Source organism: Orcinus orca, chromosome 10 (assembly GCF_937001465.1).
Source record: "Orcinus orca chromosome 10, mOrcOrc1.1, whole genome shotgun sequence".
NCBI lineage: Eukaryota > Metazoa > Chordata > Mammalia > Artiodactyla > Delphinidae > Orcinus > Orcinus orca.
The window spans coordinates 36142379-36166619 of NC_064568.1; the positions used below are offsets into that span (position 1 = coordinate 36142379).

The 24241-nt window shown below is 50.0% G+C and overlaps 2 protein-coding genes across 10 annotated transcripts in view; both read right to left on the reverse strand.

Moving 5' to 3' along the window:
• STAB1 (stabilin 1) overlaps positions 1-3277 on the reverse strand; it is a 29047-nt gene extending 25770 nt beyond the window's left edge. For 2 of the 5 annotated variants that reach the window (XM_033424549.2, XM_033424547.2), the window contains exon 1: positions 1025-1213. In XM_033424549.2, coding sequence (XP_033280440.2) covers positions 1025-1105 — 81 coding nt within the window. In that variant the 5' untranslated portion in view covers positions 1106-1213. Of the gene's footprint in view, positions 1-1024 lie in introns of all 5 variants that reach the window. The other 3 variants (XR_004482306.2, XM_033424550.2, XM_004267896.4) reach the window with 3 other exon arrangements.
• A 131-nt stretch (positions 3278-3408) lies between these two features.
• Positions 3409-24241, reverse strand: part of NISCH (nischarin) — a 42952-nt gene continuing 22119 nt past the window's right edge. Inside the window, exons 14-22 of one of the 5 annotated variants that reach the window (XM_033424569.2) lie at positions 22936-23060; positions 21750-21799; positions 9685-11094; positions 8264-8377; positions 6996-7377; positions 6359-6515; positions 5728-5856; positions 5036-5197; positions 3409-4597 (exon numbers count right to left, since the gene is read on the reverse strand). In XM_033424569.2, the coding sequence (XP_033280460.1) occupies positions 3987-4597; positions 5036-5197; positions 5728-5856; positions 6359-6515; positions 6996-7377; positions 8264-8377; positions 9685-11094; positions 21750-21799; positions 22936-23060 (3140 nt within the window). In that variant the 3' untranslated portion in view covers positions 3409-3986. Of the gene's footprint in view, positions 4598-5035; positions 5198-5727; positions 5857-6358; positions 6516-6995; positions 7384-8263; positions 8378-9684; positions 11095-21749; positions 21800-22935; positions 23061-24241 lie in introns of those variants that run through there. The other 4 variants (XM_033424568.2, XM_033424572.2, XM_033424570.2 and 1 more) reach the window with 4 other exon arrangements.

Sequence of the window (24241 nt, forward strand, 5' to 3'; positions counted from 1 at the left end):
CAGTGGGATCCTGGGCAAGTCCTTTTCCTCTCGGGACCTCAGTCTGCCTGTTAGTGATTTGGGGACAGTAGCAGCTGCCCCAAGAGAACTTGGCCTCACAGGAGAGGGTCCTTCACCTGGAGGCAGGCCCCAGCCAGGTGACTGTCTCCAGGCCTAGGGTGGGAGGCTCTCACAGAAACTCCAGTTGGGAAAATGTCCCTACTATAGGGCTTGGGTGGATCTGCAGACAGGCATCCCAAAGGGGGCTTGTGCATGTGGACCTGACAGCCACACACTGGGACCATCGGCTCCTCCCTCATGGCCAGATGGGGAACCGCAGATGGCGGTCTGGAGCGTGGCTCTGGAGTTGGACCAACCTGTCTCTATCATCCTTGGGTTTTGGCTTCCTCAAGCGGAGAATAACAGGGCCCACTGCTCAGGGGCTGGGATGGCTTGAGGGGATGATGCTGGGTGTGCCCAGGGCTGTGCACTTGAACAGCAGCTCTTAGGCTTGAGAGCATTATTGTTGGCTGCTGTTTGCCCAGAGGGACTGGGGGTGAGTAGACCTCATTCTGCCTCTGGGCACACACACATGCACACACACCCAGCACGCCTACACATGGTCCACGTGAGCCTCTCAGTTTGTCAGCCCTGCGAGGGTTGGGGGTGATCACATCTCCCATCCCCAAGCCAGGGCCACAGAGACACCGGGCCTCAGTCCGGGCAGGGGGATGGGCCCGGCTCTGTATACTCTACCCTCAGGCTGGGGAGACCTGGGACGGCTGCCCACACCCCCCGGCTGGCTAGCCGGACACAGAGGGGCAGGCTGACACATCCCTGCCACCCCAAGCAGCGAGACACAGACCTCAGCCTGGGGAGGTGGGCACAAGAGCCCAGCCCTCTGTCCAGCTCAGAGAAGGTCAGACAAGAACCAGCTGCCCTGTGTCCCCAGCCCCGTGCCTGATCCATGAGCGCTCCCTCCCTGCTCCTACTACTGGCTGGGAGGGCCTGGATGTCATGCCCCCCACGACCGGCTCACACTCACCTTCTGCCCCCCGATGAAGCTGAAGCCTGCCAGGCAGAGGACCAGCAGGCAGAGCAGGAGGTGGTCCCGGGGCCCTGCCATGGCTGGTGGTGGCTGGCGGGCACGCTGTCCAGGACAGAACTGGGGCAGCCGGCGCGGAGAATGAGCTCTAGGAGGCAGGCACAGGGCGGGCAGGCAGGACAGGGAGGGCGGGCGCTTTAAAAGCAGCCGGGAGGCCCCGCCAGCTCACCCCCACAGGAACCCGCCAGGATTTCCTCCTGCGTATCAGCAGCCTGCAGGCGGAAGGGAAGGTGCTGGCCACTGACCCCTGCATGGACGCCTGGGCCCAGCTTGGGGCTTCCTGGCCCGGGACCCTCCTCCTGGCGTCAGTCTCCAAGCCCACCATTAGCCACAAGCCTGGGGTGTTTCAGAGGTTGTGAAGCACACTCAGGAGCAGATGCAAACAACTCCCCAACCCCAAGTACCTGCAAGCCCAGCATGTTTCATTCAGAAGCTCTGGGGGGTTCTGGTGCCTGGGGGAGAGGGCAGCCTCTGAATCAGGTTCGTCTGCCTCTACCTTTCCAGCTGCTGAGGGCACGTGCAGGCCTCCAACTCCCTGCTAAGTGGACAGTCATCAGGCTGCTCCCCCGCACCTGCCCTGCTCGGCCTCCACTGCCCAGGATCCCCATCCCCCATGTGTCCCTGCGCCACCCTTCTCGCCCAGAGAGGCCTCCCTGCTGCCAGTGGCCCTCCCTTCCCAATCCATTCTCCACTCAGCCCTGAGGCTTGCCCCCTGTGCCCCGCATCCCTGTCCACAGCAGGCCAGCCTCTCTGACCCGGCTGCCTGCTCTCCACACCCCCAACTCTGTTCCACCACAGGCTTTTCTACTCCATAACCACAGAGCGAGCTCCCTGGGTGCTGCCGTTACCCCAGATCCTCACAGGACTCACCACAAGGTTCAGCCTCAGGTCAAAGGTCTCCCGCCTTCACCTCCTCGTAGCACTGGCCACCAGCTGACACTAGTTTATTTTCTGTCCCCCACTGGAATGCCAGCTATGGGAGAGCAGGGAAGGGGCCGGGCTGGTTCACGCGTGGATGCTCACTTCAGATTTGTGGGCTGAATGAATGCAGGCACTTTTATTATCCTGTTACTGGTGGGGAAACGGACGCTCAAAGGGGCTAGGGAATTTGTCTAAGATCACTCAGCTAACCAGTGTGAAGATCCAACCCCAGGTCTGCTGCCTGTGGGGCGCCCTTCCCCCCACTACATTGCATGGACTCCCCCCATTAGGTCCTGTCCTCACGGACCCAGGCTGGGGTCGGCTGCTAACTGTTGGGCTGTGGGACCTGGGAACAGCAGTCTAGGTGGTAAGGCCTATGCATGGTGGACCCTGCCTCTGGTCTATAAATCCCCATTTATGTATGACATAACCGATGGAGACAGGCAGGTGGCCCATCTGTACGGGCTTTTGATAAAGGTCTGGTTGGGGGCAGTCCCTCCCCCATCAGCTGAGGGGCCATGGGGCTGGTCTTTGAGATTTGGCTGGGGGGAGGTGAATGCAGAGACCCTCCCCTCCCCTTGGTGGCTCCTCCCATCCACCACAGCCTTCCTGATGGTGATGGGTCCTCCAGGCACGGATCCCCACTCTGCTGGCACGAAGGGAAAAATGAGAAGCAGGCCTGGGAACCCGGCTGGCCCCTCCCCCATCCCCAATACTGCTGGACCAAAACGGTCCTGCAGCCTTAGGGCCGAAGGCTCCTGACTGGCCAGGATGAGAGAAAGTAAGTGGGCCTCAGGGGCCCTGCTATGGGGTAGAAATGGGTTGAGGAGGGACTGGGCACAGGGGCTGGCTCCCAAAGAAATCCCACGTCCTACCTCAGCAGAGCTCCCTGAAGCAATCATCTCTCAGGACATGAACCCAGACACGGACGGCACAGAGCCCTCCTCCCCACTATCCACCGCTGGGGCCACCTCCTCTGCAGGCCATGCTGGTGAGACCCCTAGACCCCACAGAGTAAGCCGTCCCAGACGCCAGGCCTAACCCTCACAACAGGTCGGGTGTGACAGTCCTGACCTGAGGGCTGGCAGGGCAGCAGCCGGTGTGCCAGGGGCACCTGAGGAGCTTCATTCCTCTCATTTGCCCTGAGGCTCCTGGTTTAGCCACAGCCCAGCACGGCCCTGTCCAAAGATGCCCTCACACCTCCCCTGTCCCAGGCTCCACAGACACCCATCCAGCATCTGGCCCTGGGAGAGCAGCTCCCTTTGCCCTTCACAGGCTCCTCCCCTCTTCCTTTACCCCAAGACCTTCTTGCATCTCTAGGCACCCTCTCCCCCTCAGGCCAACCACACCCTGAACCAATGCCCTGCTGGGACCCCAGTGGCCCTTGAAATAAAAGACCCAGACTGTGTCAAACTTGGCTTTACTGGAATAGAGAAAATAGGCAACAGGAATCACACTTGGTGCTGGCAGCTCTAGGTCCCCTGCTCCCAGCCCTCTCAGCCCCAAGGCCTGGGGGACTCCTGCCCCCATGGGGCTCTCCCACTTGTCTGGACCAGGAGAGGCCTCCCCTTTGGAAAACTGCATGGAGCGGGAGCTTTCAATGTGCATTTCTCTGCCAGCTTCATAATTAGCAGCAAGTGCCCACAATGACAGCAACAGCAACAAGACTGAACTTAACATCTCGGGAAAGGACGCGTAAAAGAGTAAACCAGACCCACGGCGCCACATGTTAACAACGGTCCCACGAAAGAAGACACGAAACTGGTGTGCCTGGCCACGCGGCACCAGGGGCAGGCAGCAGATCCGCGGGAGGCTGAGAACCAACTGAACACACATGTTCACATTCTCTGGGAGGACAATCAACCAAAGGTACCGAAAGAGAAGAGAAAACATTTTAAAAAAGCAAAGAAAGCCTGCTTCCTGGCCCTGAGTGGACACCAGGCCAGACACGGCGGGTGGCAAGGGCCAGCTACTACCCGGGCTAGCCAGTGAGCTCCACGGGCAGCTCCCGGCCACAAAGGGCCTCCCACTGGCGGGCCAACAGCGAGATGAGCTTCTCTCGGCTCTCAGCGCTGGGGACAAACACCTGCCACTGGACCTCACGGCCCTGGCCGCCTCTAGCTGGGCCACCTGGCACCTCCCCAAAGTGGTCCAGGGTGACGCTGCCCATGAGGTCGTGGCCCTGCACGTCGTCAAAGACCAGGGTGAGGGCCTGTGGGTATGTCTGGTAGCCCATGAGCACGCGGTCCAGGTCCCGGATGCGGCGGCCGTCGTCCAGCCGGTACCGGTCCCTCTGTGGCGGCTCTTTGGCAAACTCGGGCAGCGGGTAGTGGACGAAGTCCTCGTCCAGGAGGAAGATCTCGGCGCTGGTGAGCAGGAGCGTTTTGGGGCGCAACATGCCCCTGCAGCGCCCAGATAGTGGTGTGCCCACCTGGAAGGCCTGCACATACAGCAGGATGCTGAGGGATGGCGCCTTCTCTGGGTCAGCCACCTTCTGGGCCACAGTGAATGTCAGGTCCCCAACCTCCTCCTCACTGGGGTAGGTGAACTTGACACGGCTTGAGTGGATCAGCTCATAGTTCTCCATCTTCCCTGCAGAGAGAGACGCCACCGGGGCTGCAGCCTGGAACTGGCCTGTGGTGGTTCACCAGCAGCCCCAAGCCACCCAGAGACAGCAGCATGAGTCACGTGTCTGTCAGAAGTGGGAGAGAGCACTCCAAGCCCCCACCCTCAGGCAGAGACCCTCAGCCCAGCAGCTCAGAGTAGAGCAGACACTGAGATGCTGAACGGTTGTGGATTTGCCGGGCCAGAGACTCTGCCATGGAAAAGCCATGGAAAACCCTGAGAGAGAGAGAGAGAGAGAGAGAGAGAGAGAGAGAGAGAGAGAGAGAGAGAGAGAGAGAGAGAGCGCGAGCGAGCGAGAGAGCATGAGCGCTAGAAGCAGAGAGGGTGCTGCAGCACAGAGAGGTTGTTCCGGGGCCTGCTGCAGCCCTTGGGGTTGGCGAGGAGACCTGAGCTGGGTGGGGATACCTGTGGTCTTGTTTCCAAACTCAGAGTAGAAGTCTTTGTCGACAGGCTCAGGTGAGGGCGTGCGTTCCAGCAAGGAGAGCACGGCCATGAGGTGCTGGAGGAAGCAGTGTGTCAGGTAGCTGTCCCGTGTCAAGCATGTAACCACTTGCGCCGGAGAGGAGCCTGCGGGAGAAGGGGCCGGGCACGGTTGCAGGCTGCTACTCCCCCCAGCCCCATCCCCACCCCTGGAGCCGTCTCTAGTCTCTAGCAGGTTAGCCTGGACCTGAGGACCACAGAGCCAGGGTCAGGAGGACCCACTTGAGGAAGCATCACGGGGCCTGGGGAGACGGCCATTTCTCAGGCCGGAAGGGCTGTAACATTTTTCTGGAAGGGGATACAGAGGCATTAGGGAAAGAGCTTAGCTTTCTCTCTTCAGGAAGTATGAGTCAGAAACATCCTGCCCGTGAGCCCAGGGCCCACTCTGCCCGCCCACCCAGCACTTTGCCGCCTCTGTCCCCAGCCTCTCGCTCCAAGAACTGAGGGGTGAGTTCTGCCCTCTCAGCAGTTCCTGAAGCTGCTTCCTCCCGCTCCGGTGAACTGGTTTTTGAGCAGATAAACTCTGCCTGCGATAATGCACCCACATATGAAGGTGGAAGCCCACTGGTGACACTGGCCTTCACCCAAAATAGGACAAAAGCACAGTGGCCACTCACCCGTCAGCCGGAAATACTGGTCAAAGAGTCCAACGTTGACTACATGCAGGTCGCTGAGTTTTAAAACAAAGCACTGAGAGATGTGGAAGGGACTGTTGTTGTAGTCGGCGTTTTTCTGATGCCAGAAATCTGTGGTAGACAGAAAGGGAGCGAACATGGTGGTGGTCGTGCTGGGTGAGCACAAGGTTCCCAGGTGTGCAGCTGCGTGGAGCAGGAATGGGCCCCCTTGATGGCCTGGCCCACTGAGGCCTGGCAAGGAGCCCCCGCCACCTCTGAGCACACATGGCCTCGGGGAAACGTGTTTTACAGTCTGACCCTTGCCTGGTACGCTGGAGACACCAGGAGCCCTAGGACAGGGCACTGGCTAAGGCACCCACCAAGGCCCCAAGGGGCAGAGGCTGCCCGACACCCCCCCAGCACGCCTGGGTCCCGGGCACTCACAGGGCCTTACTGGGCGCTTTCACGCCTGGCCTCGCATCCCATGTGACAGCTCCAGGAGGAAAGTGCTGTCATCACCCCCCTTCCTCAGAAAAGAGATTCTTGGCCCAGTGCAGCAAATCGCTGCTGCCTGACGTGGCACAGGGGCTCTAGAGACAGAACCCCGCCCATCCCCTCAGGCCCCAGTGCCCACCCTGCAGCGGCTCCGAGAAGTAGCGGCGTAGGCCATCGTGCAGCACAAAGTACACGGCCTTGGTGGAGAGCAGCACGCAGGCGGTCACCTCTAGCCCCGGGGTCTGGTAGAACACCACCGACGACCACAGGAGGTGCCGCAGCTCCTCGTTTTCCACCTGGACACAGAGGGGCCGGGTTGGGGCCTGCAGGAGAGCAGGGCGGCCGGGGCACACAGCTCCTCCTCCAGGCCTCTGCGGAGGGTGGCCTCCGCCAGCCCCACTACCCAGTGACCTGCCGTCCCAGGGACGGGCCCACAGCCTTGGATGGGGAGGCATGGGACCTCTACTGTGTCTCGTCAACGTATTTATAAACTCCGAAGCAGAGAGGTGGTGAGGGATGGGAGACGGTGTGCCGTGGGGTCTGCCCGGGGCCCGAGGCTAGGAATGGCCACAGGAGGAGGCGGTGATGGAGGGAACAACTGGCCAGGGAAGGGCACCCCAGGTTCTCCCTACTCAGGCCCTCAAAGCTGTGAACAGCTGAAGCTGGGGGAAAAGCCAGCACACATAAGTCTGGGAACCTGAGGCTAACCCCAAGATGAGCCTGCCGGGGCCCCAGGACGACAGTGCCGCCTTCCTCCACAGGTGCGCTGGCCCTACCTCGGCAACGCTGCTGTGGAAGAACTCGACGATGGCGCTCCCCTGCAGGCTGGCGATGTGCCGGAGCGACGGGCAGGCGGGCAGGTGCGAAGGGATCTGATTCTCCTCCGACGTGGACCGGATCAAGTGCTCACTTGGGTACTGGGCGGGGGCCTCCACTTGTGCTGGGGCCTCTGCTGCCGGGGCTGAGGCCCCCACTGAGGCCTCCAAAGGGGTCTCTGCTGAGGCTGGGGCCTCCGCTGGGACCAAAGCTGGCACTGAGGGCTCTGCCGGAGCTGGGGTCTTTGCTGGGGTTAGAGCTGGGACCTCCGCTGGGGCTGGGGCTGGGGCTGGGGCTGGAGCTGGAGCCTCTGCCGGGACCTCCTGGAGATGCTGCTCATTGCTGCATCTCCCAATCCCCCAAGAAAAACCATATTAACACATGAGTCCCAAATACAGATTCACATCCCACGTGTAACCTCAGTGTGAGGGAAACGCATGTACCACACACCACCTCTGGGGTCATCTGGGGATTTCATCTTGGCTCCTTATGGGAAGACCAAAGAGCAGAGAGAAAGTGCCGGGGCCCTTTCTCTTCGGGGGGAGATGGGAAGATAGGGCAGGGCTGAGAAAGACAGATGTGGCTCATGGGCTGAAAAATCATTTTGAGAAGGTGGTAAAGGTGTCAGAAATGCCACTACAGAGTCCAGAGCACAGACCAAGGTGCCCAGGGCTGGGACCTTGGGGAACATGGAGTTGAGAACCAAATACTCAAACCGCTCCTCAGTTTGCCTTCGAGGCCTCCTCAGGTAGCCCGGGATCTCACCCCACTCGGCCACCACTGCATGTGGCCACACTGGGTTTTCTCTGGTCTGTTCCAAGCATGAGATCAAACAAGCTCAGAAAGAACCCTCACAGAAGTCTGGAGCTCCCTGCCACCAGCCTACATGCCCAAGCTCATGCTGGTGGGGAGTCCTGGATGGCATCCTCTCAACTGGACAGTCCAGCTGTTGAAAGAGATCCCTGGGGCCCTGATCTTGCACTGGGCCAAATGCCCCCAAGCCCTCTGGGCTGCCCTCCTGCTGTCTTGGAGCAGAGATGCATCTGCTGGGATGAAGCAGAGCGCCTGCTTTCTGCATGCAGTCCCTACTGTGGGCAGGGTCCAGCCAGGCTTGAGGGTGGCAGGGAAACTGAGACAAAGTGTCACCATCTGAAGCCTCATCATAGGGGCAGGGAGACGGAGAGATGGCCATGCAAGGCCGCCTCTGGCATAAGGGGCTCTCCAGTACCTGGAGGCATCAAGGGTCTCTATGGAGAGCATGGAACTTGAGCTGGGCATAAGACGGGGTCCCTGATTCAGCCAGGAAGATGCTGGATGACCTTTGGGAGCATCAGTTGAGGGGCTGGGTTGGACAGAGAAGGCGTGAGATGTTGGGGTGAGGGCAGGGTCTCCACTGTCCACCAGGATGGAAGAGAAAGTGAGCTACACCGTGTCTCATGGGACAGGAAGGCCAAAAAACAAAGGGCTTTCTTGCCCAGGTAGGGAAGCCCCAGCATACATGAAGTTGGGAGCAGTAATAGGAGAAAGGGGCACCCTGAAGGGCACAGGGTGCCTCTTGAGCCCCAGGCAGGGGTGAACCTGTGGGTGTGACCATGGCCCCACACAAGCCATTATATGCCAATCCCAGGCGGCCCTGAGAGAAGCCAGGCTCGGGGGCAGGAGCAGGGGAAGGAGAGTAAGGAAGAAGAAGACAGGGCTGGGCTTTCCTGGTGGAGCAGTGGTTAAGAATCCACCTGCCAATGCAGGGGACACGGGTTCGAGCCCTGGTCTGGGAAGATCCCACATGCCGCAGAGCAACTAAGCCTGTGCGCCACAACTACTGAGCCTGCACTCTAGAGCCCACGAGCCGCAACTACTGAGCCTGCGTGCCGCAACTACTGAAGCCCACGCGCCTAGAGCCTGTGCTCTGCAACAAGAGAAGCCACCACAATGAGAAACCTGCACACCACAGTGAAGAGTAGCCCCCGCTCACCACAACTAGAAAAAGCCCGCATGCAGCAACAAAGACCCAATGCAGCCAAAAATAAATTAAAAAAAAAAAAAGAAGAGGACAGGGCTGCCAACTCCTCCCCTCTCTGCACTTCACTCTCCCCCCAGAAGAAAAGGAGCTTTGCACAAAGTGACCACCCAGCTCACACACTCAAACCTTGCTGCTCTCAGCCAACAGCTTCCTTTGGAACGGACTCACAAAATTACACACAGAGAGGGCCCCTGAGCAACCCAGGTCTTCCTGAGAAGGCGTGTGTGGCTCACCAAAGGGTACGGGCTTGGAGCTGGGGGTCAGAGGCAGGTGGTGCCTGAAGCAGCCCCCTGGCTCACAGAGCCAGCCACGGAACTGCGAGCCTGGAGGCGAGGAGGCGTGGGTGATGCCTAGAGGCCATGCTTGGACCCAGTGGAGAGGGCCAGGCAAGGTGGGACCCAGCCACACAGGACTCTAAATGGCAGAGAACTGGGCCAGCCTGGCTTTGTGGAAGGACAGCTTTCCTGGGCCTCTTCTGAAGCCTTGGGAGATAAGGAGCAGCCCAGCACCAAGCCCCAAGCCCGAGGGAGCCAAAGGCAATGCTGAGGGGTGCTGGAGATCTGGGTGAAGTGATTGGTCTCAGCCGGCCTCCCGCCCCCTGGCCCCCAAAAGCCCATGCTCGGTCTTACCGGGCCCCGTCCTCGGCAGCCTGGCCATCCACAGGGGGGCTCTGAGGCCTGCCCCCGGTTGCAGGGGTCTTGGCGATGACTACAGTCTTCAGGTCCTGCAGTGAGGCCCGCAGCTGGTTGTAGATGCGCAGGAAGTGGAACTTCTCATGGGGCAGCACGAAGATGGCGGTGACAAAGCGGTAGCCCACAAGCAGCTCAAGCACGTGGCCATCTGCGAAGGCGCCCCTCGGCTGAGTGCAGCTGCGTGTGGGGTCCAGAAGCACAGTGGAGAGCGGCACACGGCTAAGCTTGAAGCTGTTGCGGTTGCGGCAGTTGTGGGTGCCGCGATTGGGCATGGGGTTGAAGTCGGCCTTGATGACGTTGAGGTGCTGGGGTGTGAGCAGCAGCCAGTAGGGGATGGCAGCAGACTTGACAGCCTCGGAGGGTGCACAGCAGGAGCGCCGCACGGCAGAGCACAGCGTGCAGCTGGCCCACTCGATGTTGCCCGAGTAGTCCCCGGCAGCTGTCTGCACCATGCGCTTGTCACTGTAGACCAGGTACACAGGGAAGCAGCCCTGGCTGCGCTCCTGGCAGCCGCCCGCCACCTTGTAGAAGGTGAGCAGCTGGCGCAGGAACTCCTGCAGGCTGGTGTGGCTGCCATAGAGCACGGGGCTGCACAGCATGGCCATGTGCTGCGGGGCGAAGCAAGAGCGCAGGTCAGCGTGGAACTCGTGCAGGTTGGCGGCATCTGAGATGATGAAGAGCGTGTTCTCGCTGTGCCGCACCTTGAGCACCAGGCACAGCTCCGGCATGAGGAAGCCAAACTCGGTGAGGTCGCCGTGCGGGAAGCAGAACACAAAGCGCAGGGAGGAGAGGATGTGCTGGCTGCTGCCCCGCGACTCCTGGTGCGGGATCTCAAAGACAGCGATGCCAAAGTCTGTGAGCACGAGGCAGGCAGCAAACTGGCGGATGCTGCCCTGCACGTGGATCAAGAAGCACCAGAGCACCTTGAGGATGCGGATGTGCTCCAGCAGGAAGTCCTCATCTGCGCCCAGGGCCCACTCCAGAGCCAGGCGCTCCTCCTCGCCCTCCTCCTCCTCCTCTTCTTCTTCCTCTTCTTCCTCTTCCTCTCCTGGCCCACCCTCTTCCTCTTCCTCCACATCCGGGGGCCCCATTTCAAAGTAGCGGTTCTCAGTAACATCCTCCTCCTCCTCCTCATCATCCTCGCCCTGCTCGCCCTGGCCCTCCTCTCGCTGGTTGGCAGCCTCAATCCAAGCAGGTAGCTGCCGCTCGATGGCCTGCCGGATGAGCGTGCTCAGGCGCTGGATGAAGTCCTGGTTGGTGGCGGTGTAGCCAATGCAGGTGAAAGGCAGGAAGATGATCTGGCCGGACCCTGGCACCACCTGGACCTCTGGCTCCGCGTGCTCTGGGCTGTGTGGGGAGAAGCCAGGTCAGTGACATGCTGGGCTGGGATGCCCCCACCTCCCATGTCCAGTCCTGCTGCTGTCCCCTGGCCCTGAAGAAGCAACCCATGGGTCTCCCAAGCCTCCTAAACAGCTGAGCCTGGTCCTAGCAAGCACCCTGGTGGGGAGCCGAGGTGCTGGAAGGCTGAGGCCACCACACTTCCAGGGTCCAGACCACAGGCATCCAACACAATCCTGCGCACATCATGAAGACTTCTCAGTCCTTCAGACGCTGGCCACAAGCCCCAAGAGCAATGAGTGCTCATGGGTATGGACTAACTTGACAACAGTCCCCTGCAGGGGCACCCAGTCGCCTTCACAGGTGAGAGGCTTGGGGAGTGGGCTGGGGGTCTTAGGACCTTCACATTTAAATTCAAGCTCCTTTAGAGACAGGTAATCTACCTGAAAAAGAATTCAGAGTAATGATGATTCAAAATCTCAGAAAAAGAATGTAGGCACAGACCAAGAAGATACAAGAAATGTTTAACAAAGAGACAAAAGATTTAAAGAACAGAGATGAACAACACAGTAAGTGAAATGAAAAACACACCATAAGGAATCAATAGCAGAATAACTGAGGCAGAAGAACGAATAAGTGAGCTGGAAGACAGAGTGGTGGAAATCACTGCCACAGAACAGAATAAAGAAAAAAGAATGAAAAGAAATGAGGACAGTCTCAGAGATTTCTGGGACATTAAATGCACCAACGTTCACATTATAGGGGTCCCAGAAGAAGAAGAGAAAGGGAAAGGGCCTGAGAAAGTATTTGAAGAGATTATAGCCGAAAACTTCCCTAACATGGGAAAGGAAACAGTCACCCAAGTCCAGAAAGCACAGAGTCCCATACAGGATAAACCCAAGGAGGAACACACCGAGACACATATTAATCAAACTGACAAAAATTAAATACAAAGAAAAAATATTAAAAGCAACAAATAACATACAAGGGAATCCCTATAAGGTCATCAGCTAATTTTTCAGCAGAAACTCTTGAAGGCCAGAAGAGAGTGTCACGAGATATACAAACATATATATATATATATATATATATATATATATATACACACACACACATATATATATATGTGTCTTTTAAATATCTTTATTGGAGTATAAGTGATGAAAAGGAAAAACCTACAACCAAAAATACTCTAACAAGCAAGGCTCTCATTCAGATTGACGGAGAAATCAAAAGCTTTACAGACAAGCAAAAGCTAAGAGAATTCAGCATCACCAAATTAGCGTTACAACAAATGCTAAAGGAACTTCTCTAGGCAGGGGGGTAAAAAAAGAGGCCACAACTAGAAATAAGAAAATCACAAATGGGAAAGCTCACTGGTAAATGCAAACATAAAGTAATTAAGTAGGAAATCACCCATACACAAATATGATGTCAAAACCAGCAACCATGAGGAGACTACAAATGCAGAATATGGGAGCTGCATTTGAAATCAAGAGACCAGCAACTTAAAACAACCTTGTATGCAGACTGCTACATCAAAACCTCATGGGAACTGCAAACCAAAACACTAAAATAGATACACACACAAAAAAGAAAAAGCAACCCAAACACAACACTAAAGATAGTCATCAAACCATAAGAGAAGAGTACAAAAGAAAAAGGGAAGAAAGAAGACCAACAAAAACAAATCCAAAACAATTTAAAAAACGGCAATAGGAACAAACATATCGATAATTACCTTAAATGTAAATGGATTAAATGCTCCAACCAAAAGATGCAGACTGGCTGAATGGATACAAAAACAAGACCAGTATATATGCTGTCTACAAGAGACCCACTTCAGACCAAGAGACATACATAGACTGAAAGTGAGGGGATGGAAAAAGAGATTCCATGCGATGGAAATCAAAAGAAAGCTGGAGTAGCAATACTTGTATCAGAGATAAGAAAGGACACTATATAATGATCAAGGGATCAATCCAAGAAGAAGATATAACAATTGTAAATATATATGCACCCAACATAGGAGCACCTCAATATATAAAGCAAATGCCAACAGCCATAAAAGGGGAAATCGACGGTAACACATAACAGTGGGGGACTTTAACACCCCACTTACACCAATGGACAGATCATCCAGACAGAAAATCAACAGGGAAACACAAGCCTTAAATGATACATCAGACCAGATGGATTTAATTGAATTTATAGGGCATTCCATCCGAAAACAGCAGAATACACTTTCTTCACAAGTGCACACTGAACATTCTGCAGGACAGATCACATCTGGGGAAACAAACCAAGCCTTGGTAAATTTAAGAAAACTGAAATCATATCAAGCATCCTTTCCGACCACAATGCTATGAGATTAGAAATCAATTACAGGGAAAAAAAATTATAAAAAACACAAACACATGGAGGCTAAACAATATGCTACTAAACGACCAATGCATCACTGAAGAAATCAAAGAGGAAATCAAAAAATACCTAGAGACAAATGACGAAAACATGACGATCCAAAACCTATGGGATGCAGCAAAGGCAGTTCTAAGAGGGAAGTTTACAGCATACAATCTTACCTCAGGAAACAAGAAAAATCTCAAATAAACAACCTAACCTTAGACCTAAAGGAACTAGAGAAAGAAGAACAAACAAAACCCAAAGTGAGTAGAAGAAATCATAAAGATCAGAGCAGAAACAAATGAAATAGAGACAAAGAAAACAATAAAAAAGATCAATGAAACTAAAAGCTGGTTCTTTGAAAAGATAAACAAAACTGATAGACCTTTAGCTAGAGACTCATCAGGGAAAAAAGGGAGAGGGCTCAAATCAATAAAATTAGACATGAAAAAGGGTAAGTAACAAATGACACCACAGAAGTACGAAGGATAATAACAGACTATTACAAGCAACTATACACCAGTAAAATGGACAACCTGGAAGAAATGGACAAATTCTTAGAAAGGTACAACCTTCCAAGGCTGAACCAGGAAGAAATAGAAAATAGGAACAGACCAATCACAAGTATTGAAATTGAAACTGTGATTAAAAAACTTCCAACAAACAAAAGTCCAGGACCAGATGGCTTCACAGGTGAATTATATCAAATATTTAGAGAAGAGTTAACACCTCTCCTTCTCAAACTCTTCCAAAAAGTTGCTGAGGAAGGAACACTCCCAAGCTCATTCTATGAGGCCACTGTCACCCTGATACCAAAACCAGACAAAAATACCACACAAAAAGAAAATTACAGGCCAATATCACTGATGAACACAGACACAAAAATTCTCACCAAAATACTAGCAAACAGAATCCAACAGCACATTAAAAGGATCATACACCATGATCAAGTGGGGTTTATTCCAGGAATGCAAGGATTCTTCAATATATGCAAATCAATGTGATAAACCATATTTACAAACTGAAGGAGAAAAACCATATGATCATCTCAATAGATGCAGAAAAAGCTTTCGATAAAATTCAACACCCATTTATGATAAAAACCCTCCAGAAAGTAGGCACAGAGGGAACTTACCTCAACATAATAAAGGCCATATATGACAAACCCACAGCCAACATCGTTCTTAATGGTGAAAAACTGAAACCATTTCCTCTAAGATCAGGAACAAGACAAGGTTGTCCACTCTCACCACTATTATTCAACATAGTTATGGAAGTTTTAGCCACAGCAATCAGAGAAGAAAAAGAAATAAAAGGAATCCAAATTGGAAAGAAGAAGTAAAGCTGTCACTGTTTGCAGATGACATGATACTATGCATAGAGAATCCTATGAGAAAACTACTAGAACTAATCAATGAATTTGGTAAAGTAGCAGGATACAAAATTAATGCACAGAAATCTCTGGCATTCCTATACATTAATGATAAAAAATCTGAAAGAGAAATTAAGGAAACACTCCCATTTACGATTTCAACAAAAAGAATAAAATACCTAGGAATAAACCTACATAAGGAGACAAAAGACCTGCATGCAGAAAACTATAAGACACTGATAAAAGAAATCAAAGGCGACACAAACAGATGGAGAGATATACCATGTTCTTGGATTGGAAGAATCAACACTGTGAAAATGACTATACTACCCAAAGCAATCTACAGATTCAATGCAATCCTTATCAAACTACCAATGTCATTTTTCACAGAACTAGAACAAAAAATTTCACAATTTGTATGGAAACACAAAAGACCCCAAATAGCCAAAGCAATCTTGAGAAAGAAAAATGGAGCTGGAGGAATCAGGCTCCCCGACTTCAGACTACACTACAAAGCTACAGTAATCAAGACAGTATTGTACCGGCACAAAAACAGACATATAGATCAATGGAACAGGACAGAAAGCCCAGAGATAAACCCACTCACATATGGTCACCTTATCTTTGATAAAGGAGGCAAGAATATACAATGGAGAAAAGACAGCCTCTTCAATAAGTGGTGCTGGGAAAACTGGACAGCTACATGTAAAAGAATGAAATTAGAACACTCCCTAACACCATACACAAAAGTAAATTCAAAATGGATTAAAGACCTAAATGTAAGACCAGACACTATAAAACTTTTATAGGAAAACACAGGCAGAACACTCTATGACATAAATCACAGCAAGATCCTTTTTGACCCACCTCCTAGACAAATGGAAATAAAAATAAACAAATGGGACCTAATGAATCTCAAAAGCTTTTACACAGCAAAGGAAAACATAAACAAGACAAAAAGACGACCCTCAGAATGGGAGAAAATATTTGTAAATGAAGCAACTGACAAAGGATTAATCTCCAAAATTTACAAGCAGCTCATGCAGCTCATTATCAAAAAAAACAAACAACCCAATCCAAAAATGGGCAGAAGACCTAAACAGACATTTCTCCAAAGAAGATATACAGATTGCCAACAAACACATGAAAGGATGCTCAACATCACTAATCATTAGAGAAATGCAAATCAAAACTACAGTGAGGTATCACCTCACACCAGTCAGAATGACCATCATCAAAAAATCTACACACAATACACACAATAAATGCTGGAGAGGGTGTGGAGAAAAGGGAACACTCTTGCACTGTTGGTGAGAATGTAAATTGATACAGCTACTACGGAGAAGAGTATGGAGGTTCCTTAAAAAACTACAAATAGAACTACCATACGACCCAGCAATCCCACTACTGGGCATATACCCCGAGAAAACCATAATTCAAAAAGAGTCATGTACCCCAATGTTCACTGCAGCTTATTTACAATAGCCAGGACATGGAAGCAACCTAAGTATCCATCGACAGATGAATGGATAAAGAAGACGTGGCACATATATACAATGGAATATGATAAAGAAAATGTGGCACATATATACAACAGAATATTACTGAACCATAAAAAGAAACGAAATTGAGTTATCTGCAGTGAGGTGGATGGAACTAGAGTCTGTCATACAGAGTGAAGTAAGTCAGAAAGAGAAAAACAAATACCATGAGCTAACACATATATATGGAATCTAAATACAAAAAAAAAGGCTCTGAAGAACCTAGGGGCAGGACAGGAATAAAGATGCAGATGTAGAGAATGGACTTGAGGACACAGGGAGGAGGAAGGGTAAGCTGGGAGGAAGTGAGAGAGTGGCATGGACATATATACACTACCAAATGTAAAACAGATAGCTAGTGGGAAGCAGCTGCATAGCACAGGGAGATTAGCTCGGTGCTTTGTGACCACCTAGAGGGGTGGGATAGGGAGAGTGGGAGGTAGACACAAGAGGGAGGAGATATAGGGATATATGTATAGCAGATTCACTTTGTTATAAAGCAGAAACTACCACACCACTGTAAAGCAATTATACGCTAATAAAGATGTTAAAAAAAATACACTAGCAAACAGAATCCAACAACACCTTAAAAGGATCATACACCATGATCAAGTGGGATTTATCCCAGGATGAAAGGATTCTTCAATATATGCAAATCAGTCGATGTGATACACCACATTAACAAACTGAAGAATAAAAATTATATGATCATCTCAATAGATGCAGAAAAAGCTTTTGACAAAATCCAACACCCATTTATGATAAAAACTCTCTAGAGAGCGGGCACAGAGGGAACCTACCTCAACATAATAAAGGCCATATAAGACAAACCCACAGCCAATATCATTCTCAATGGTGAAAAACTGAAAGCATTTCCTCTAAGATCAGGAACATGACAAGGATGTCCACTCTTGCCACTTTTATTCAACACAGTTTTGGAATTTCTAGCCACGGCATCAGAGAAGAAATAAAAGGAATCCGAATTGGAAAAGAAGAAGTAAAACTGTCACTGTTTGCAAATGACATTATACTATACACAGAGAATCCTAAAGACACTACCAGAAAACTACTAGAGCTCATCAGTGAATTTGCAGGATACAAAATTAATACACAGAAATCTCTTGCATTCCTATACACTAACAACAAAAGATCAGAAAGAGAAATTAAGGGAACACTCTCATTTACCATTGCAACAAAAAGAATAAAATACCTAGGAATAAACCTACCTAAGGAGGCAAAGGACCTGTACTCAGAAAACCATAAGATGCTGATGAAAGAAATCAAAGATGACACAAACAGATGGAGAGATGTACTATGTTCTTGGATTGGAAGAATCAATATTGTCAAAATGACAATCAATATTGTCAAAATGACCCAAAGCAATCTACAGATTCAATGCGATCCCTATCAAATTACTAATGGCATTTTTCACAGAATTACAACAAAAAATTTTACAATTTGTATGGAAACACAAAAGACAAATTGCTTTGAATAGCCAAAGCAATTTTGAGAAAGAAAAACGGAGCTGGAGGCATCAGCCTCCCTGACTTCAGACTATACTACAAAGCTACAGTAATCAAAACAGTTTGGTACTGGCATTAAAAACAGAAATATAGATCAATGGAACAGGAGAGAAAGCCCAGAGATAAACCCACACATCTGTGGTCAACTAATCTATGACAAAGGAGACAAGAATATACAATGGAGAGAAGACAGTCTCTTCAATAAGTGGTGCTGGGAAAACTGGACAGCTACATGTGAAAGAGTGAAATTAGAACCCTCCCTAACACCATACACAAAAATAAACTCAAAATGGATTAAAGACCTAAATGTAAGGCCGAATACTATACAACTCTTAGAGGAAAATATAGACAACACTCAACAGGCACATGAAAAGATGCTGAACATCACTAATCATCAGGGAAATGCACACCAAAACCACAATGAGCTATCACCTCATACGTGTCAGAATGGCTATCATCAAAAAGAATGCAAATAATGTTGGCAAGGATGTGGGGAAAAGGGAATTCTTATATACTGTTGGTGGAAATATAACTTAGTGCAGCCACTGTGGAAAACAGTATGGAGGTTTCTCAAAAAACTAAAAATAGGGCTTCCCCGGTGGCGCAGTGGTTGAGAGTCCGCCTGCCGATGCAGAGGACATGGGTTCGTGCCCCAGTCTGGGAAGGTCCCATGTGCCGCGGAGCAGCTGGGCCTGTGAGCCATGGCCACTGAGCCTGCGCGTCCAGAGCCTGTGCTCCGCAACGGGAGAGACCACAACAGTGAGAGGCCCGCGTACCGCCAAAAAAAAAAAAAAAAAAATAGAACTACCATATGACCCAGCAATTCCATTCCTGGGTATATACCCCCAAAAAACCAAAACACTACTTCAAAAAGATAGATGTGCCCCAATGTTCATAGCAGCATTATTTACAATTGCCAAGATATGGAAGCAACCTAAGTGTCCATCAACAGATGACTGGATAAAGAAGATGTGGTACATATGTACAATGGAATACCACTCAGCCATAAAAATAATGAAATTTTGCCATTTGAAACAACATGGATGGACTTGGAGGGTATTATGATAAGTGAAATAAGTCAAACAGATAAATATTGTATGATATCACTTTTATGTGGAATCTAAAAAATAAAACAAACTGGTGACTATAACAAAACAGATATAGAGAACTAGTGTTTATCAATGGGGAGAGGGAAGGAAGGATGGGCCAGATAGGGGTACAGGATTAAGAAGTATGAGCTATTATGTATAAAAAACGGTACAAGGATATATTGTACAACACAGGGAATACAGTCAATATTTTATAATAACTATAACTGGATTATAACCTTTAAAAATTGAATCACTATATTGTATACCTGTAACATATAATATTATACATCAACTATACTTCAATTAAAAAAACAAGCAAACTAAAATATATGTATATATATACACATATTGTATGTGTATGTATGTATATAAATATACATATGTATACATTGTATATATATACATTCCATATGTATATAAATATATGTATACGTATATACATATATCGCTGACATAAATCACAGCAATATCTTTTTTGATCCACCTCCTAGAGTAATGAAAATAAAAACAAAAATAAACAAATGGGACCTAATTTAACTTAAAAGGTTTTGCACAGCAAAGGAAACCATAAACAAAATGAAAAGACAACCCACATGTGGAGAAAAGGGAACCCTCTTGCACTGTTGGTGGGAATGTAAATTGATACAGCCACTATGCAGAACAGTATGGAGGTTCCTTAAAAAACTAAAAATAGAATTACCGTATAACCCAGCAATCCCACTATTGGGCATATACCCAGAGAAAACCATAATTCAAAAAGACACATGCACCCCAATGTTCACTGCAGCACTATTTACAATAGCCACGTCATGAAAGCAACCTAAATGCCCATAGATAGACAAATGGATAAAGAAGATGTGGCACATATATAAAATGGAGAATTACTCAGCCACAAAAAAAGGACGAAATTGGGTCATTTGTAGAGACGTAGATGGATCTAGAGACTGTCCTACAGGGTGAAGTCAGAAAGAGAAAAACAAATATCATATATTAATACATATATGTGGGACCTAGAAAGATGGTACAGATGAACCGGTCTGCAGGGCAGAAATAGAGACACAGATGTAGAGAACAAACGTATGGACACCAAGGGGGGAAAGCAACGGGGGGTGGTGGTGGTGGTGGGATGAACTGCGAGATTGAGACTGACGTATATACACTAATATGTATAAAACAGATAACTAATAAGAACCTACAGAAACTAACACACCAGTGTAAAGCAATTATACTCCAATAAAGATGTTAAAAAAAAAAAAGAAAGAAAAAACCCACAGAATGGAAGAAAGCATTTGCAAACGAAGCGACCAACAAGGGATTAATCTCCAAAATATACAAACAGTTCATGCAGCTCAATATCAAAAAAACAAACATCCCAGTCAAAAAATGAGTGGAAGATCTAAATAGACATTTCTCCAAAGAAGACATGCAGATGGCCAAAAAGCACACGAAAAGATGCTTAACATCATTAATTATTAGAGAAATGCCAATCAAAACTACAGTGAGGTTTCACCTCACACCGGTCAGAATGGCCAACATCAAAAAATCTACAAACAGTAAATGCTGGAGACGGTGTGGAGAAAAAGGAACCCTCTTGCACTGTTGGTGGGAATGTAAATCGGTACAACCATTATGGAGAACGGTATAGAGGTTCCTTAAAAAACTAAATATAGAACTACCATATGATCCAGCAATCCCACTCCTGGCCATATATCCGGAGAAAACCGTAATTCGAAAAGCTACATGCACCCCAATGTTCACTGCAGCACTGTTTACAATAGCCAAGACATGGAAGCAACCTAAATGTCCATCAACAGGTGAATGGAAAAAGAAGATCTGGTACATATATACAATGGAATACTACTCAACCATAAAAAAGAATGAAATAATGTCATTTGCAGCAACATGGATGGACCTAGGAATTGTCATACTAAGTGAAGTTAGACAAAAACAAATATCATATGATATCGCTTATATGTGGAATCTAAAAAAAGTGATACAAATAAACTTATTTACAAAACAGAAATAGAGTCACAGATGTAGAAAACAAGCTTATGATTACCGGGGGGAATTGGAGGAGGAATAAAATGGGAGATTGTGATTCGTATGTACATACTACTATATATAAAATAGATAATAAGGACCTACTGTATAGCACAGGGAACTCTACTCAACACTCTGTAATGATCTATATGGGAAAAGACCTTAAAGAGTGGATATATGCATAACTGATTCACTTTGCTGTACACCTGAAACTAACACAACATTGTAAATCAACTATACTCCAATAAAAATTAAAAAAAATTCAAGCGCCTCTTGGCCTCTACTGGCCCTGGTGAAAAAGGGTATGTAGAATGGGTTGGGGAACCTCTTCTGTCAAGACAGTAAACACTTGAGGCTTTGGGGGCTACCCCACCCACATCGTTTATTTTAAAAAAAAACAGCTCCTTAAGAATGGAACAATCATTTTTAGCTCACAGACTGTACAAAACAGGCAGTGGACTAAATTGGCTTTGACCTGCTGACCCCTAGCGTAGGATAACGTGTCAATGCAAAGTTTAGGGATTAGAACTTGGAAACAGACCAGAGCCCATTTCAGCTGTGTTTATTTATTTAAAGGAAGAAATAGTTCTATAGGACTTCTGCAAACAGACTTTTAAGAAAATCTTGGTTACTACTGGCCCACAGAGTATGTGCAGAAGGCCCAGAATGCCTTCCATGATAGCCTCTTCCTTACCTTGCACCGCCAACAGCTCCCGGCACGTCTCTTAAATCATCAGAAGGTGCCTGCCAGGAAAGGAAACGCGGTCAGCCCCCACCTGCCGCAGCCATGCCCTGGCATTCACCGGGCGGCAGGCCCTGAGCACTCCTTCGTGGCCCAGCAGGAGGCTCCTTGCTATCCCCACACTCCACCCTAGGGTGGATCTTGGGGCTCAGAGAGGCAGAGAGACTCACTCAGTCATCCTGCCAGTGCACAGCAGAGCTAAGATTCCCTACCGTGTCGGTCTGACCCCAGCCCACACTCCCAACCCCTGGGCCAAAGCCTCTCGCCCTCCGCAAGCTCAGCTTGTGCCTCCAGGTCTGGCATCTGAATGTTCCCTGTGCCATCCCACAGGGTCCATGTGGACCATCTACCAACTTGGTACCGGGCCAGCAGAGGACATGGTGAGCGGAGGCTGTGCAGCGCCTGGCAAGGCCCTCCCAATGGTCTCTGGGCAGCGGGGAAGACCTAGGGCTCAGGAGCCTCCTGCTGTGACCCTGGGGAGGGTGAAGGGAGAGTGCAGTGGAGTGCTGGGACAGAGCGAGGACTCTGCCCACTGCCCCAGTGCCACACGGCCGTGACACTGTGTTGGTGAAGAGAGACAGGGCTGGGCAGGCCCAGCTACCAAGCACACTCCCCACGCACACAGCAAATGAGCCCCTCGCACCACACCTGCCGTCCTCTTTCTTTCCAAGACACAGGAAGCAGCTCAGGGACCCTCAGGAGCAGCCACGGAAGAAGGAACAGAGTCACAGCGTGTCCCAGATTACCAGGGTGGGTGACGTGCAGAAACAGGCAAAATGGCGCAGGGGTGCCAGACAGCAGGGGGAGAAACTTCCTGATGGGTGCGGAGCCCAAACAAGCCACCCCTGACCAGGGCCTTCTGAACTTTCCCCAGGGAGTCTGCTCACATGCACTAAGGGTTATGTGGCTTTGCCCCCCAGGGTCCAGTAAGAGAAAACTGCCTATTCCCATCAGTCCAAAGAAAGAGACAGACGACAGACGCTAACTGAACAGACCCTTAACCACAAAGCAGAGCACACCAAGCACTGGCAGCATCTGCTACAACTCCAGCCAGGCCACCTCATACTTCCAGACAGCTTCAGGCAGAAGAGCTGGCCGCAGAGGAAACCAACCCCCAGAAGCAGGAGGAGGATGTTACCTGTCCCGCAGGGATGGACTCCAAGGAATCAGAGCATCCCCGCGCAATGGGCCGGTCCTCAGGAGTCAGACTGTCGGTGGATGACAGGCTGCTGGCCAGGGCCTCTTCTTGCACAAACATGATTCCTGGAGAGACCAGGGGCAGGCGGGTGGGGCAGGCGGGGCAGGGAGAGCAGCCATTCAACAAATGGGGCTGGGCCCTCGGGCTACTGGCATGGCTGGGGGCTAATCAGACCCCAAACCTAGCCACGTGGATTATAGAAGAAAATGTTGAAACTGAAATCTTAAAATAACTAGAAGAACAAATGACTGCTTATCTAATCTCACGGTAGGGAGAGATTTTCTGAGCCTAAATCCAAAGGAAGAAATTGAGGTGTGACTGCGTAAAAGCTAAACTTCTGTAAGTAAAAAGAGAAACCTAAACGAAACGAGAAAAAAGTGCTCACAACATTTGTCAAAGGCTTGTATCTTTAATCTATAAAACGCTCTTACAGATAACAAAAAATGGGGGGAGAAAATTAGAAATCCCATTAGGAGACTGCAAAGAATGAACAGACATTCCACAAAAGATCGGCCAACAGGCTTAACACAAGATAAAAGCTCACCCTCGAGAGCCATCAAAGAAGGGCAAGTTTGGCCTCTCACTTTGGCAAAGGTCAGGCTGTTTGGCCTAACTGGCAGAGGCAGGCACTGGGGTGCAAGCTGCCCCACCCATTTGGAGAGCAGTTTGGCAATATGTCCACCAAGAGCCTTAAACGTGTTTGCTCCTAGAGCGTCTTCACGGGGAAATGGTTCAAGTCCCCCCACCTGCCACTCCAGCATCCCTGCGGAGTTCTGCAGACACAGGAGCACAAGACCCCTCATCGGAAGGCCAGGCGTTCTTGCAGGCTCGGGTTTCCTCCAGGGCTGGCGAGGACAACCGATGCCCACCTTCCCACAGGACACATCCCACTGACCCTCCCCTGGGCCACCGCCCGTGGACAGCACGCTCTGACTCACTTGGGCTGCCTTTGAAGCCTGCTGACGCTGTTGTATTATTATTACAGCTTGTCTGGGCCCATTACTTCACTCCAGACATTTTCCACACTGGTTGAGGGTAAAATCTTTTTTAACTTTCTCCTAAATGCAGCTGATTGGATGAATGCTGGGCATCAACTCCAAGTTTCGCAGAAACCTGGAGGAGCCCAGGGCTTGCCTCCATAGCCTGGCTTTACCACCAGTCACCACGGCCCAACAAAATGCCTCAGAGAACTCAGAGCCCCAGAGGTCACAGGCCCTCGTCCAGCTCAGCTGCTAGCTGGGGTCAG